The sequence below is a fragment of the Centroberyx affinis genome, unplaced genomic scaffold (assembly GCF_046629955.1).
Source record: "Centroberyx affinis isolate AG114_WGS23_722 - 3 ecotype Tasmania unplaced genomic scaffold, CSIRO-AGI_Caff_v1 ptg002792l_1, whole genome shotgun sequence".
Taxonomy (NCBI): Eukaryota; Metazoa; Chordata; class Actinopteri; order Beryciformes; family Berycidae; genus Centroberyx; species Centroberyx affinis.
This window is the reverse complement of record NW_027280942.1, coordinates 1-14814: the sequence shown is the minus strand read 5'-3', so window position 1 is coordinate 14814 and position 14814 is coordinate 1. Positions and strand designations below refer to the sequence as shown.

General features: G+C 45.6%; 1 protein-coding gene across 1 annotated transcript; it reads left to right on the top strand.

Moving 5' to 3' along the window:
- Positions 1–3544: 3544 nt before the first annotated feature.
- On the top strand, positions 3545–14451 carry fam83ga (family with sequence similarity 83 member Ga; the record flags this gene model as incomplete). Its single annotated transcript, XM_071535932.1, has 4 exons — positions 3545–4185; positions 5481–5648; positions 10404–10528; positions 10986–14451. Coding segments are annotated over exons 1-4 (4215 nt in total), but the record flags the coding sequence as incomplete, so codon positions are not given.
- Between the last annotated feature and the right edge of the window lie 363 nt (positions 14452–14814).

The window sequence follows — 14814 nt, the reverse complement described above, 5'->3', positions numbered from 1 at the left end:
TTAATATAGAACATGTTAATATAGAACCTCCTTGATAGAACCTCCTTGGGCCGCACCTAGAGCTAAAATCAACGACTATCATCTAACCATGGCTACGCGATAGCAACAGAAAAAGATTAGAAACCTTGGAAATTTGCAAACCTCTACAAACACATCAACAAATAGGTACGTTAACGAGTATAAAGTAGGCTGTAAGGATTCATGTTAGTTTGCCTCCTGTACCAGTCTAGCCTAGATAGTAGCCTACAACTAGGCTAGAATTAATATAACGTTAGACAACAAGTGACATCAAGCGGTTTAACCGTTATTTTCAATGGAGCAAAAGTTAGGCATTTCCCCCTCAGTAACCATTATTGATGGCTAAAGAAAGTTGTAGACTTGTTATTCGTCAGTTCAGTGATCTAAACTCATGTCCCAGATATAACTCAGTGGTTCCTCCTGTCCCCCCGCAGTGTTGTCGCTCTCCATACCACCTGAATGTCTGGAGCATCTCTCCTTAGCAAGTGAAGTGGAGCAATATTCACATCGGAAATGTAGCTTGTTACATCATCTGGGAGACTGAAATGATTATTGAAATGTGCATGACAGACACGTGGAAACGTTATGAAATCGCTGTATAAAGTACGTATTCTGCATAGATGAATACAAATAATCACCCCAAGTGTCTATAATACTCTATAATACTGGCTAACACCCAAGTCTGAACGCACCACCGGGGAAGCCTATAACATGTAGCCTAATTTAGGCTCCGATGCTGTGTGTGTATCTCTGCTCGGGGAAAACGAAAGCACGAGTATAAATCAAAATCATCATACGGTTCAAAATTATGTAATCCGTCACGGAGGACACGTTGCCGACATAAACCGCCCTGGATTTGTCCCTCCTGCTTCTCCAGCAAGTTAAAAATGTCTGTCAAATTGATGCGCCATGCCAACTGTTATTTTACGGAGGACTTTACACCTAGTAGGAGGCAGGTGTAAGTTTTAAGTTGTAACTTAAGTCTACGTTGTAACTATTTCAGTTGGTGCAACCGTTAAAATTTTAGTAATGCGTAAACTCGGACTTAGTGAGACTTTACGTTCAAACTAGCCTACGTTTGAACTTAAGTTCAGCTGGTGCAACTGGCTGCTGGTCCCCACTGACTTCAGTTGTTTTGGAGAAGGCTGCTATGGAGTTGTGCTGCAACCTCCCTGTGTGTTATATGGACAAACTTCACCTGTGTTTCAACTGGCATGAGGGGGAGGAGGTGATGACAGAATTTTCATTTTTGGGTGAACTATTCCTTTAAAAGACAAAGTGGAATTTGGAACAAAAATGTGATGACCAGGAGAATCTGAAGGCTGGGTTTTTGTTCCGAAGGTGATTAGTTCTCGCACTTAGCATCTTGCTCATTTGCATAGTTATTTTTTTCAACATTTCTCATCACATTGTGGCCTGGGGTTCACCTTGTGAAACCCTGTGTGGTGTTCAACTAACTACCAGCCAGTCAGCCTGTCAATAACTCTGTCAGTCTGCAAGCCTGTTGGATCTGTCAGTCGGTCGGTCAGTTGACACCTATTATAGCAAATTCTAGTGCCTGAGTGCCAGCCGAACAAAAGAGACAAGAGATCCTTTCAGCTCTGTTCACTGACACTAAACACTGAGGGGAACTGAGGGGAACACAATGCCTCTCTGTGAATATAATACCACAATATACTGTAAAGTAACTGCCATGTACTCCCTTATCTCTGGCTATTTTATAGAGTATCTAATGGCATGTAATTACCCCATACTCACAAATGCATAGATCAAATCGGACCGCATGTGACTGTAAAATGTTGTTAATCCAGTGAAGTGCATAAGATTGTTAAAAAAAGGCTATTAGAGGTATATAACTTAGTAAAATAGCAGGAGGTCATCTTGCCCTGGGACAAGGGCTTGTCAGACTTGCGGCCATTTCTGTAGTGACTCTCTTGTACCTGGTGTGTGTATGTGTGAGTGTGTGTATGTTTTTTACAAGTGCTCTGATGTTGATGTTGACATTATATCTTCAGCTTGTGGGTTATATACTTCTTTGCTCTGTCTCTCCATTGCTGTGGTATTGATGTTGACAATATATCCTCAGCTTGTGGGTTATATACTACATTTTCTGCTCTGTCTCTCCATTGCTGTGGTATTGGTTCATCACCATTTAATATTACCACCTTTTTAGATTAGCAGAGGCACCTAAATTAGTTAGGTTAGATTTTCCTTTTTCTGTTTTCTTCTTGTTATTGCATTACATTATGATGGTTCATACCTGATATGCTATAAAGTATGACGGTTTATTTAGCTGATGATTCTGTTATGGCATATTTAGATGGTTTAGAATATATTGTACATATTTATTATACTTACAGGGTTCATTGTACATATTCTTTGTACTTACAGGGCTCACTATTTTAAGTATTTCTTTTTCTTTTTGGTTCACCATTTTGTAATCACATGACCTGTCAGGTGACCCCTGCAGATGGGTATTTGTAAGGTGCGTCTCTACATTTGTTTCATGTCTGAAGAAGGGCTTGTGCCCGAAACGTCACATGGTGGTATACCAATAAATGTTCATGGGAGCATTATCTAGTGTGCGGACTCTATTTTTCCATTTTTCACACAAGGGCTTGTCAGGACATTTACACCTCCCTCCTTAAGGCTATGTCTTTAATTTGTCCTCTTCTTTTTTCTTGTGTAAACTTGTTTCAAGTGTGTCTTTTGTTTGTCTTTTTTGCAAAGCATTTTGTAAAGCTGCTATTCAGTTGCTGCTGTTACTGTTAAGGTTACATTTTATGCATTTAGCTGTTGCTCTTAGCCAAAACAACGTACAGTCACTAGGTTCACAATACATTAGCCTACAGCAAGACAGAATACCAATATTGTCTAGTGTATTTTTCAGAGTACAAAAAAAGCAGGGCCTATTGCCTCCGGCTGATTTTATCAAATATCATTAATCCCACCCTATTTGATCAAGCTTGTTTCTGCTTTCTGTAATGTAATTATACGTTTCATTTGATTCCTGTCTGGCACTAGAGCAGCAGGAAACATGACAGAACAGGTAAAACAGCACTGGATGGTTGCATTATGATCATCTGCTCAGCAAACTGGAACACTAATGATTTAATGAGGATTTTCAAAAGGGAGGGATGGGTTCATTAATCTGACACTTAACAACTCCAGTCAGACTGAACCACACCGGGACGTCCCGGCTGAGGGGTTAAGAGGAACACATGCTCTCTCTCTCTCTCTCTCTCTCTCTCTCTGTCCATATCTAACACACAAGCACACACACACACACACCCACACACACACAGAGGATCCGTTGAGGATCCCTACAGGTCACATGACGGAGCTGTATGTGTGTGTGTGTTGTGTGGGTCACACCTGTCGGGCGGTGCCGGTGGCTGGGTGTCACTCACTCACTCACTCTCACTTAGGCGAGTCGTTCAGTCGGTGACGGAAACAATAATGGCCAAGTGCTAATCAAACATGGCCAGTCAAAGGAATTACAGGGTTTACCAAAGAAAGGGATTACATGGAGTAACTTGTACGACTAGCAACTGTTTCGGCCGCAGACGAGGAATTAGGACGCTTTTATGCAACTTTGTTTACCCAAAGTCTGGAGAAGTTGAGGAACTCGCTCCTTAACTGTCCGGCTAAGTTTGTGGATTTTTTAAGTTATCTCTAGTTTTTCTCTTGCTAGTCTTTTGGGCTCGAGCCATGGCTTTGTCCCAGATACAGTGCCTGGACGATAACCACGTGAACCCGCGGACGCACGAGTCCAAACCGGAGTTCTTGTATTGCGAGGACCAGCGGCTCGCGCTGGAGGCTCTCCTCCGGGATGGTCGCGAGGCGTTCGGCAAATTCCTGGAGGCTCGCGGCCTGCGGGGCTTCCTCTCGGACCTGGAGCTGGAGTCTTTCGCCGGGGCGGTGGAGCCGTACGACCCGGGCTCGGAGGAGCTCTACCCGGCGGACGCGGAGGACGACGAGCCCCCGCTGTCTCTGCACTACTGGCCGGAGCTGTCGGACACGTCGGTCGCTCAGATGGACCTGGGCTGGCCGGACAGCGTTTCCTACCGGGGGGTAACGCGCACTAACGTGTACGCGCAGCCACCGCTGGATGGCCAGACGCACATCAAAGAGATTGTCAGGAAAACAATTGCGCAGGCGCAAAAGGTATTTCGGAACGTTGGCAGTGGGCAAAATGATACTCCTTTAGGTGTAGCAGCTTGATATTGCCTTTGTGTCAGTGGTTTCTGTTTCCTAGTGTCCAGTTTGTTTCATTCTGGTTCCAGCAGGAACAGTTTAATTTCACTATAATTTAATTCACTAGAGAATTCATTAGATAATGAATAAAATGACTGTTCTAATCATGGAATACTTTTGCTTATCTCCCCACGTACAGTGTAGATAATTATAAAATTCAATAGCCTACTGAATGGACAACATTTGGGAGTCTCTAGGGCTAAATCTGATCAAAGGAGGGTCTGTGGTCCAATTTTGGAGTATGTGACATGAAAACTGAGAACCCCTGCTTCAGTATGTGACCCATAGCTTTACCATTTCTCTTTGCCTTCACTTCTACCCAGTGCATATCTTGCTTCTGCATCAAAGTAGTCTTTCCAATCCTGACACACTGTCATCTATACTTTAGATGAAGCCAACGCAGCTCTTGCTCAAAGTCCCTTTTTTGGTTCACTAGGAGATGTTGGTTTCCGATTTGGAGGCCTAATAATATAGCGAGCCGGTAAAATAGTGAAAAACCTAGTCGCCTGCAATTCGGTGTATACAAAAGATCAACTGTAGTGTTGACATAGTGTCGGGCTACTGCAGCCATGGCTCTCAGTCAGTCTCAGGTCAGAGTACAGACCGAATACAGTGAAGAGCAAAGGCAAAGTGCAGCCTGATTACGCTGCATTATCAGGGACTAAAAGAAGCGTCACACAGGCCTTTCACACTGGGCTGTGTGTGTGTGTGTGTGTGTGTGTGTGTGTGTGTGTGTGTGTGCATTACTGCCAGGCTGCATGCGTGTGTGTATGTGTCCCTTCATGCAGCTGGCTCATCTGAAGGCACACACACATTTAGAGCACGTTTTATGATCGAGCAGCCCTTCTCAGTGGTATGTGCTAATTGACTGAAACCTCCCATGGGCATTTTCCTCAGGATATTGCTGACAGAAGCTAAATGATGTATGGGTCATATATAAGTGGCATCCTTGGAGAACACTCGTAACTTCCTTGATTATTGTCTTCACTGTGTCCTGTTGCACGAACTTGCGATCATATTTTCCTCAAACCTGTAGAACAGCTTGAAATCTTATTTGTTTTGGCAGATAAGAGTTAATACAATGTGATGTGTTTGCGATGCACTGTATATCACGCACACTTGCAATGACCTCAACCCCTAGGCTTGCATTCTTCTGCATAGTAATCCAGTTGTGTGTGTGTGTGTGTGTGTGTGTGTGTGTCCAGGTGATAGCAGTGGTGATGGACATGTTCACCGACGTGGACATCTTCAGGGACTTGCTGGATGCCGGTTTCAAGAGGAAGGTGTCCGTCTACATCCTGCTGGAACGCACGGCGCTACCTCACTTTCTGTCCATGTGTCAGAGGGCCAACATGCACGCCGGACACCTCAAGGTGAGAGAAGCCGATACGGGTGCTCTCTCTGTTGAAAATCACCTGAATCATCAGTTGAGGAAAGTTCATTCTAAAGTCTGGTAAAGCAGGAATTCCGGTTGTTAAACTACCACTAGTCTCGGATTAGTGGCAGTCGGTTGAATTTCCAGCACATCCACACATATCATTGCTGTCAATTGAAAACCTTTTTATCTAAAAATCATCAGTGTATCAGGAATCTTGAGAGTGACAAGCATCTATACACACACGAAGCACACAAAATATCTTGCAATAACTTTGACTTTGACTTTCACTTGAAATAAGTGAAAGAGAGACAAGAAATTGGAGTCATGAGATTTTTTAATGACGCATGGATAAATGCAAGCACATGCTCGCTCTCTGTCTTTCTCGCACACACACACACACACACACACACACAGATCAAATAAGAACCTCCAAACTCTTCCAACTGGCACTGTACTGTAGATGAAGTTATCACCTCATTGCATCATGAGATTCACCTTGCAGAAAACAGTCACATAATGGGATGGGTACCTCAAAACACCCAAGTGACAAAAACAGATTTTAGTCATGTCACAGCAAGTGAAAGTGATTTACATGTTTATAGCAAAATGCCGCCTTGTTTCCAGTGAATTGTATTACTGATAAATTATTGTCTTCATCTTGCTGTCAAACCATCCAGTGGACGAGAGCCAATGCAAACACATCTCAGGTGATGTGTGTGTGTGTTTGTTATCTTTAATTTAATTCAGTAGTGAAAGGAGTATTATTTCCCATAAGCCGTATTTGACAGGCGGTTGTGAGATATGGTTAATATCAGAGCATTATTTAGCAGTTATGAGGTGTTGTTGTATTCAGAACAGTATTTGGCAGTTATAGATGCAGCCAAACTTCAAAGTTTGCCCGCACACAATAGAAACTTTGACTCCCCTTTCAGCCAAGCAAAGACGCTGATAGACCACACAGCATTGATAACTGATGTTGGCGTCCAGATCAATCTAATAAACTTATTTACAATGGAAATATCATGCCATAAAACTTTATCTTTGGAATAGAAGCGACACAACCAAATCAGGGTCTGCGGTTTTCTTTTTTTATTTCTAAAATATGACAGTGCATACAGGGGGGGAAATGTAGGGGCAGACAGTACTTGATTATATGACATATTAACATACTAACTCTAAGCCTAACCAAAAAGAACTAAGCAGTTAAATGATAAACAGCAGTGAAGTGTGAGGCATTAAAAATATGTCAGACTTCTTCAATCAGCGTGAATTTATTGCATGGAATTCTTGGAATACACTTGTATGCACTCGTCTCACATTTCCTCTAATACCTTTCAGTATTATACAGTATAAAATACAAGGAAATAACCAGTATGGCTGAGATTTGCTTCATGTGAAATATGAAAAATATCTGAAAAAAGTCTGTTCATACTTTCCTGACCAGTAGCTGTCCATATCCATGTTTTACCGCTATATATATATATATATAACATATCAGTTATGTCAGCCCATGGCCTTTCTAATGCTAAAACACCATCTAACCTCTCCATTTTCTTTCACTGAAAGTCAATACAGTTAATAAGCTAGAGAATTCTTCAGGTGAAAACAAAACAAAGATTGCTTTCATACAAAATAATTGCGTTTGGCTCCTATAATAGCGATCACTCGATTATTCAATTATTGCAGCAGCCCTGCTTATAAGATAATTATGTCCAAAGAAGTATTTGGCAGTTAGTTTTACAATGGTTTAGAACAGTATTTGGCAGATAGCAAGGGATGGGATGCCATATGTTTGGACCAGTATTTGGCAAGCAGCGATGAGGTGATTAATACACAGAGAGCAGTATTTAGTAGATCAGGCTAAACCGATTTCAAGAGTTGTTAATAGGAACACACATACACACAGGCTTGCACACTCATGCACGGGCATGTGGGCAGACACCGTGACACACACACACACACACACACACACACACAGATGCACAGGGACAAGCACAGGCTCTTTCATGCAGCACACACTCAGTTAATTCCACGTTTGAGACATTGCAGCTATTTAGATCAAAATCATACTGGGAGTGGCATAAGCACATACCATATATCTCTCTCTATCTCTCTCTATCTCTCTCCCACACACACACACACACACACACACACACAGCATGTCCTTGGCAGCTTATGCCTTGGAGGTACTAAAGTGAAACAGAAAAAGGCAATAACAGCTTGACAGACTCTCGGTACCATCTGGATCTGGATTACAAGCATAAGCCACATAACACATAACATGCCACAATCTCATGTGGCAATTTGTGCTACATAAACATAAACAATACAGCCAATGGTTACACATCACAATTGCGTGAGGCTTCTTTTTTCTTATCGTATTTGCCTATTTCATTCTTCTGGCATTGCTGTTGTGTATTGGCATTTATCATTATTATTATGATGAACTGACCATTTAGCTGTAATGCAGATATAGAAGCTATGTCAAGATATTGGGGGGGACTTGTTTGGTAGAGGAAAAGGGGGATGGAAGAGTACTCTCCATTGTGGTTATTAAGTGGGCACTTCCTCTCTGAGATGTTCTGTTCAGAAGGCTCATCTGTAAAATCTGGCATCTCCACACACACACACACACACACACACACCCTTCCGTGAGGAGGGGGGAGAGCTGTAGCAGTGGCACGCAGTGTAACCAGGATCAGTGACAAGGAGCTGACTCAAAAACTCAGTTTGTAGGGATGAGAGGAGGCGAGAGAGAGGGCCGCCGGGCGAGGGAACGCCTGGCAGGATGACGAGGACGAAGGAGTGACAGCCCGGGGATAAGAGTGACAAGGCGGGCCGGGTAGAGGAGTGGAGAGAGACGGGATGGGAGGAGCGGCAGATGAGTGGAGAGATGAGTCGACGTGAGCGAGGAGGTGACAGACAGGCATCTATCTCGTCCTGAGGCTGTCATGGGGGGAGGTGATGCCTTAGAGGGGGCCAAACAGAGGGAAGCAAACACACACACACACACACACACTTAGACACACAAGGAATGCATGGGAACTCTAATGTCGCTCAAAGTGGGGTTGAAGGTGCTATGTGTAGCATTTTAACAACAATAAATCATGAGACATTACCAGCATCTGCACTACACTTTTTGTGGTAACGGGTCCGATTTTGCGGGAAATCTGCTGTATTGCTTTATGGCACGAAAAGAGATCGCTTTACGGCACAAAACAGGAAAAGAACACAGCTCTTCCAGCGCAAACGGAGCAAGCAGAAACATCTGCTTTGTGACAGGAAACAACAGGGTTTATGGGAAATGTGGTCTTAATTTTGAGAAACACAAGCACTGACAACACCAATCGTCTCGACCATGGTCTCATTTGTTTACAGTAATTATGCTAGGACATCACAGTTAAATTGACCATGTTGTATTGATGTTTAAAGATGCTGCACATAGCACCTTTAAGGTTGCACTAGGCTTCCCAGAAAAGCATGTAACAGTAAACAGTAACAGCATCTCCGACATAAACTACTTCTTCTTAGTGGCTGGTGAAGAGTTTCAGCCATCAATGGTGAGAAAGAGTGCTTGCTTGAGATAGTTTTGACCATACCATACACCAAAATAATAAGAAGAAGGATTTTGGCAAATAGGGTGAATCTGCAGTGTCTGAATTAGTGGGAATGGGACACTCTTCTCTGTTGCAGCCCCACTTTGGCATTTAGGCTGATAAGATGGGTGTATTTTTACATAAAAATCTTGCTTATAGCTTTAAGGCTCATCACCCACCGCCTAGAGCAGAACACACACCCACACACACACACAGACACGCACACAGAAGCGGACCTTGCTGATTTTTATCTAATCAGTTAGAAGAAGGAATGAACTGAGGGGAAGAGAGAGAGAGAAGGGTGGGACTGAGCGAGGAGGGAAAACAAGAACAAGTATTTCTTGTGTGAGAGGATCCGGGGCCAGGAATAATCTGCTGCATCGAGACGTCAGGATGGTTCTGAAATTCTTTGTCTCCGTGAAAATTATGAAGTCTTCTGGTGGGCACGCTCACCAGTATCTGAAAGAAAGAAAGAAAGAAAGCATAGACAGAATGAGAGAAAGAGGACAGAGAGCAGAGAGAGGTGTTCAGCTCCAGCTACTTTCCATGTGTAATCTCTTATCTGAAATGTCATAAAATTCCTTTATGACTTGAACACTGTCTACTTCCTATTTACTATTGTACATGTTAGTTCACTGTCAGAAAATATCAGCAGTGTTAGTTAAATGTTAGCATTGCCTCCCATTTTATATACTGTTATATAGATATACAGTCACGCAGGTAAGTCTGTCACAGTTATACACTCAAAAGTGTTGCAAGCATACACAGGTCTATGGAGTATCCCTGCCTGTTTTACTGTTTACATCATGACCAGCAATCAGCCTAATTGGTATTCAAATAGGAAGATGAGGTCACCTCATAAAATCATAACAATAACTTACCTAATGTTGTTCAGCCAACCAAAATGGGTGTTTGACACTACATGCTGCAGTTATTTGTTGCAATGTTAATTTCAGGTTAATTGGACTGTTGCCCTGACTTAAAATACAGAATGCCACTGTGATAAGTACAAGTTGAATTAATGATCTAATACTGTTATGATTTGGCACTTTTTGCATTCCTAAGGACTGCTGTCATTGTATTACTTCATTGCATTACTAGATATGACATCTTTACTGTGTGTTTGTGTGTGTGTGTGTGTGTGTGTGTGGTAGAACCTTCGCGTACGCTGTGCAGGAGGAGAATATTTCTACACTCGGTCCTGCACCAGGGTGCGAGGCCGGCTGGGATACAGATTCATGTTCGTGGACGGAGACAAGGCTGTGTCCGGGTCGTACAGGTCAGTGTCTGTGTGTGTATGTGTATGTGTGAGAGAGAGAAGTAAAGAAAAAGAGAGAGAATGCGTGAAAGAGACAGAATATCTGTGTGTGCTTCACCTGTCTTTGTCTCTATGTGTATGGCATAGACAGATATGAATAGAGAGTACTGTGTCTATAAATGAGAAGTAGCCTACTCTACATACTAGAGAAACAGGTTGTGTTTGTGTGAATTTATCCTATGTACAAAAGACATAGGTTGTGTGCATGTATGTGTAGATATTTGAGTTGTGTATAAGAGCTGCATTCTAATTCAACCGGAATCTACCTGGCTGGCTGCTCCAGTAATTTGTGATTTTAATCTGTTTACTTGGCCTTAGGTTATTTCTGATGTTTGTTTTGTTATTTCCTGGGCTAGTTTAACATAGTCTCATTCTGTGTCGATGTGTGTGTGTGTGTGTGTGTGTGTGTGTTTCATAGCTTCACCTGGATGTCGTCACGGCTGGACAGACACCTCATCACTGTGGTTACAGGCCAGGCGGTGGACGCCTTCGACCGGCTGTTCCGTGACCTTTACATGACGTCCAGCGCCGTTGACCTCCGACAGATCGCCAAGGAGGCCGAACCCGAGCCGGAGTACCTCACGCAGACAGCCCCCGTGGCCCCTCCCTCCGCTGATGTCGCTCGGAAACTCTACAACCCCAAATACGCCCTGCTCGCCCTAGGCAACAACAGCCCCACCTCCTCCTCTGGCAACAACAGCCCCAAAGACTCCAACACCCAGAATCCAGCGCTCCCGGAATCCAGGAAGGGGAGGCGGAGGAGGGCTAATAAAGGAGCCGTAGCGGAAGCGCCTCCCCTCCATCCCGGGCTAGTCGATCTGGAGAAGGCGTACCTGATCCCGTACCTGCCCACCTGGCCGGAGCCCGACCCCCCCAGCGACGTTATCGGGTTCATCAACATCCGGGACGCCAGCCGGCCGACCCAGGTCCATCTGCAGCGCTCTGAGAGGTTTGAGACCAGCCAGGCGATCCGGTTCAGCAGTCCGATCAGCGTGACTGAGGCGGCCCTGCCAGAGGTTGCCAAGCCCAGACAGCTTACCGCAAAATACGAGGAGAAAAACGTCAAGCCGACACAAGCTAACACCAAGTCTGAAGAGTCTGTGGCAGCCAGAGCGCAGCCAACACAACTCAGTACGGGGCCTTCTGAGGCTAAACTTAACGCACAGGCACCCGAACAGAAAGTACATACGTCAGGACCGAATACGCACACCGCCGAACTCAAACACACCACTACGCATCCCTCAAAATCTGAACCTAAAACAGAGCCTCTCAGCACCGAGCGCAATCTGCCCACAAACACACCCACCAACCACAACACAAGTCACAACACCAGTTCTCACCTCAACACACACACGTCTCAGCCATCCAACAACAACATACCCACCCTTAACGCTGTCAACACAAACACCCCGAAGCCACAGCCCCTCCCTGTGTTGAAAAGGGTCGGGCAAACCGAACCTAGTTTAAACACACACAACGCTGACATACATAGCACACACACCCATGACTCGAACAACGCGCAAACCTCTCACCCTGCTAGTGTGAACACAGATGCGACACCCATGATAAGTCAGCTGAAGACAGAACAACACGCGCAAACACAGAACTTGGTGCCACATGCAGATTTACGTACACAGGCTGTTCGTACGCAGCCGCAAAACCCCCCTGAAAAAGCCGCCGCTCCCTCCATCCCGACTCCCACTGTCCACAACCTTGTTTCTTCTTCTTCTGCTTCTCCCATTCACCCTTGCTCTGTCAGCTCCACCTCTGAAAATACCCCCGTCCCCGTCACTTCGGTGCCCTCGACCATCTCTCCACCAATCCCGTCTGCTCCTCTAGTGCCTTCGCCCTCTGTCGACTCTACGCCAACCTCCGCTTCTTCCCTTCCCCCTGTTACCTCTTCCTCCACGACTCCAGATCGTCCCGTCACAACTGTCCCGGCTCCTCCCATCCCGTCTCCCTCCGCTTCCACTCCCCCTGTCCCTAAGCCTCGTACTGTCCAGCTGGTTATCAAAGGCAGCGGTGGCTTGGACCCGCCGGAGGTCAGTGTCGTCACAAGGCCTGGGAACTTGGCAGGCGCCGGGCCACTAGTGGGCCACAGTGTGCCCGACGTAGCGACTGTGACTCAAACACAACCAGGCCCTCAAGCGAAAGAAGAAACGGAATCTGTACCAGAAATGCGGAATAAGAGCGGAACCAAAACGGGAGTACAGACGGATATTGAGAAGAACTCGAGGAAACCCAGAGAGGGATCTTTGGCCACCCAGCAAACACAGAGTGGGACTTCACAGGATGTAGAGGGAATTTGCGAGGAAGCAGTTGGACTACAGAATGACTTCAAGAACAGAACAAAAGAAAAAAAAGCCAGCACCAAACTACAGGCCCAGTCAGACGTTTTGATTGCCAACACACCACAGACAGGCAATTCCAAAGAAATGATGCCAAGAGAAGTTGAGACCAAGACTGTGACATTAACGGACCACAAGATCGTACCAAAGCCACAACCACACAGGCCGATTGAGACAGAAGCCACAGCAAGACCCCTAACGGACTGTCAGTCCTCTAAAGCACCAATTGAAGACATCGAGAATGCGACACAGTCAACATACATTGTAACATCAGAAGAACATCAACAAATAGCGTATTATGTATTGAAACCACAGAAAAGAGGTTCATTAGCATCTGTGGGCTCTTTATCCCCTGAACCTGCCACACACAATCCTGTTTCTGCAACACACACACAGAAACACAACCCCATCTCCGGTACACCCATACCCAAACATAGTGTTGACGGTACCGCACCCAGCACCTTCCAAGAATCCCAACAAAGCCCCAAAGTCAAGCGAATCTCGCACATGCCAGAAAAATTCCTGCGCTTACACTTGTCCGACTCGGCCGCGCACGCGCCCGAGTTGCGTTCCCCGACCCCCGAGAGAGTTCCGCTGCATACGCCCACCCCGGACTCGCGGACGCACACCCCGGACCCGCGCTGCCACACCCCGGACTTTCGGACACCCACGTCGGACGTGAGCGACGGGTACATTTCTCCGAGGGAAGACTCCACTCTCTCCACCACCTCGGAGGAGTATTACGAATGCAGCGACTCTCCTCTCTGTGAGCCCGTCTTTGAGCGATTGGATTATCACAGCCACTGGGCAACAGAGGATCAGATTAGCTTTACGCACGCAAATACAGCAACTCCTACCACGGCTAATAGCACTCCGACACCTGCGCACGTGAATACAAGCGTTAGTGCTACTACATATGGTACAAAAGACAGGAGTACTTCTGGTAGTGACACGCACAGTTTATCTGGGTCTTCTACCACCACTAGAATCTCCTCTTCATCTCTAATTGAGAAGGAAGCGCTAATGAGGAAAGAAGGGGAAACGGCAAATGAGGAGAACGGGAGGGGAGAGGGAGAAGAGGAGAGGAAAATGAGCGTGTTAGAGAAGAGGAACCAGACAGAGCGAGCGTCCCCGCTTTCCCAGGGGACGGAGAGGGGAGGCAGCCGGAGCTCCTTGGAAGCTAAGAGAACTGCCAACCACTTCACAGAGGGGAGAGGCGTGTCCGAGGCACCGCTGACAGCGGGAAAAGACGAGGAGGCCCAAGCCCCCAAGAGAAAGAGGGCGGTAGACTTCACACCAGCGGAGGACCCGGTCGCCGGCGGAGCGAAGCCAGGAGAGTCGACTAATGAGGGAGCAGAAACAGAAGAATTGTCTGCGTGTGAATATAAAGCTAAGGAGTTGTCTTCAGAGGGAGGGAGGCCAGAGGAAGTGTCCTCAGGTGTAGAGAGAGCAGCAGATGCGGCAGCGCTAGGACCCAGCGGTGCAGAGAGGAGAGACAGGACCCCGTCCGCCACCAGAGAGGCTGAGGGAAAGAAGGTATGAAACCAGAGTGTGGCAAATTTACTACTTTATGGATTAATACTGTTTGTTTGCCTTATGATGGAGGTCATAGTTAACCCATCTTTTTATTTGCCACTACATCACATGTAGTGTTTTTAACAGACGTATCACAGCTAAGATGACACAGTATCATCGAGACAATTGAATTTTCCCATGATGCACCTTTGGTCCTGACCCAGTTTTTGAAGAACAGTTCAGTACAGTGTGGACAGACTCCGGCGAGGTTCTCACTTAGGTGGTATAGTCATTAGCCTAGTTCTGTTGGTGCTCAGTCAGCTCCGAACTGGCCTAAATAGTCGGCTCATTGAATATGTGTCAAGTATTTGAAAAAGTGATGAG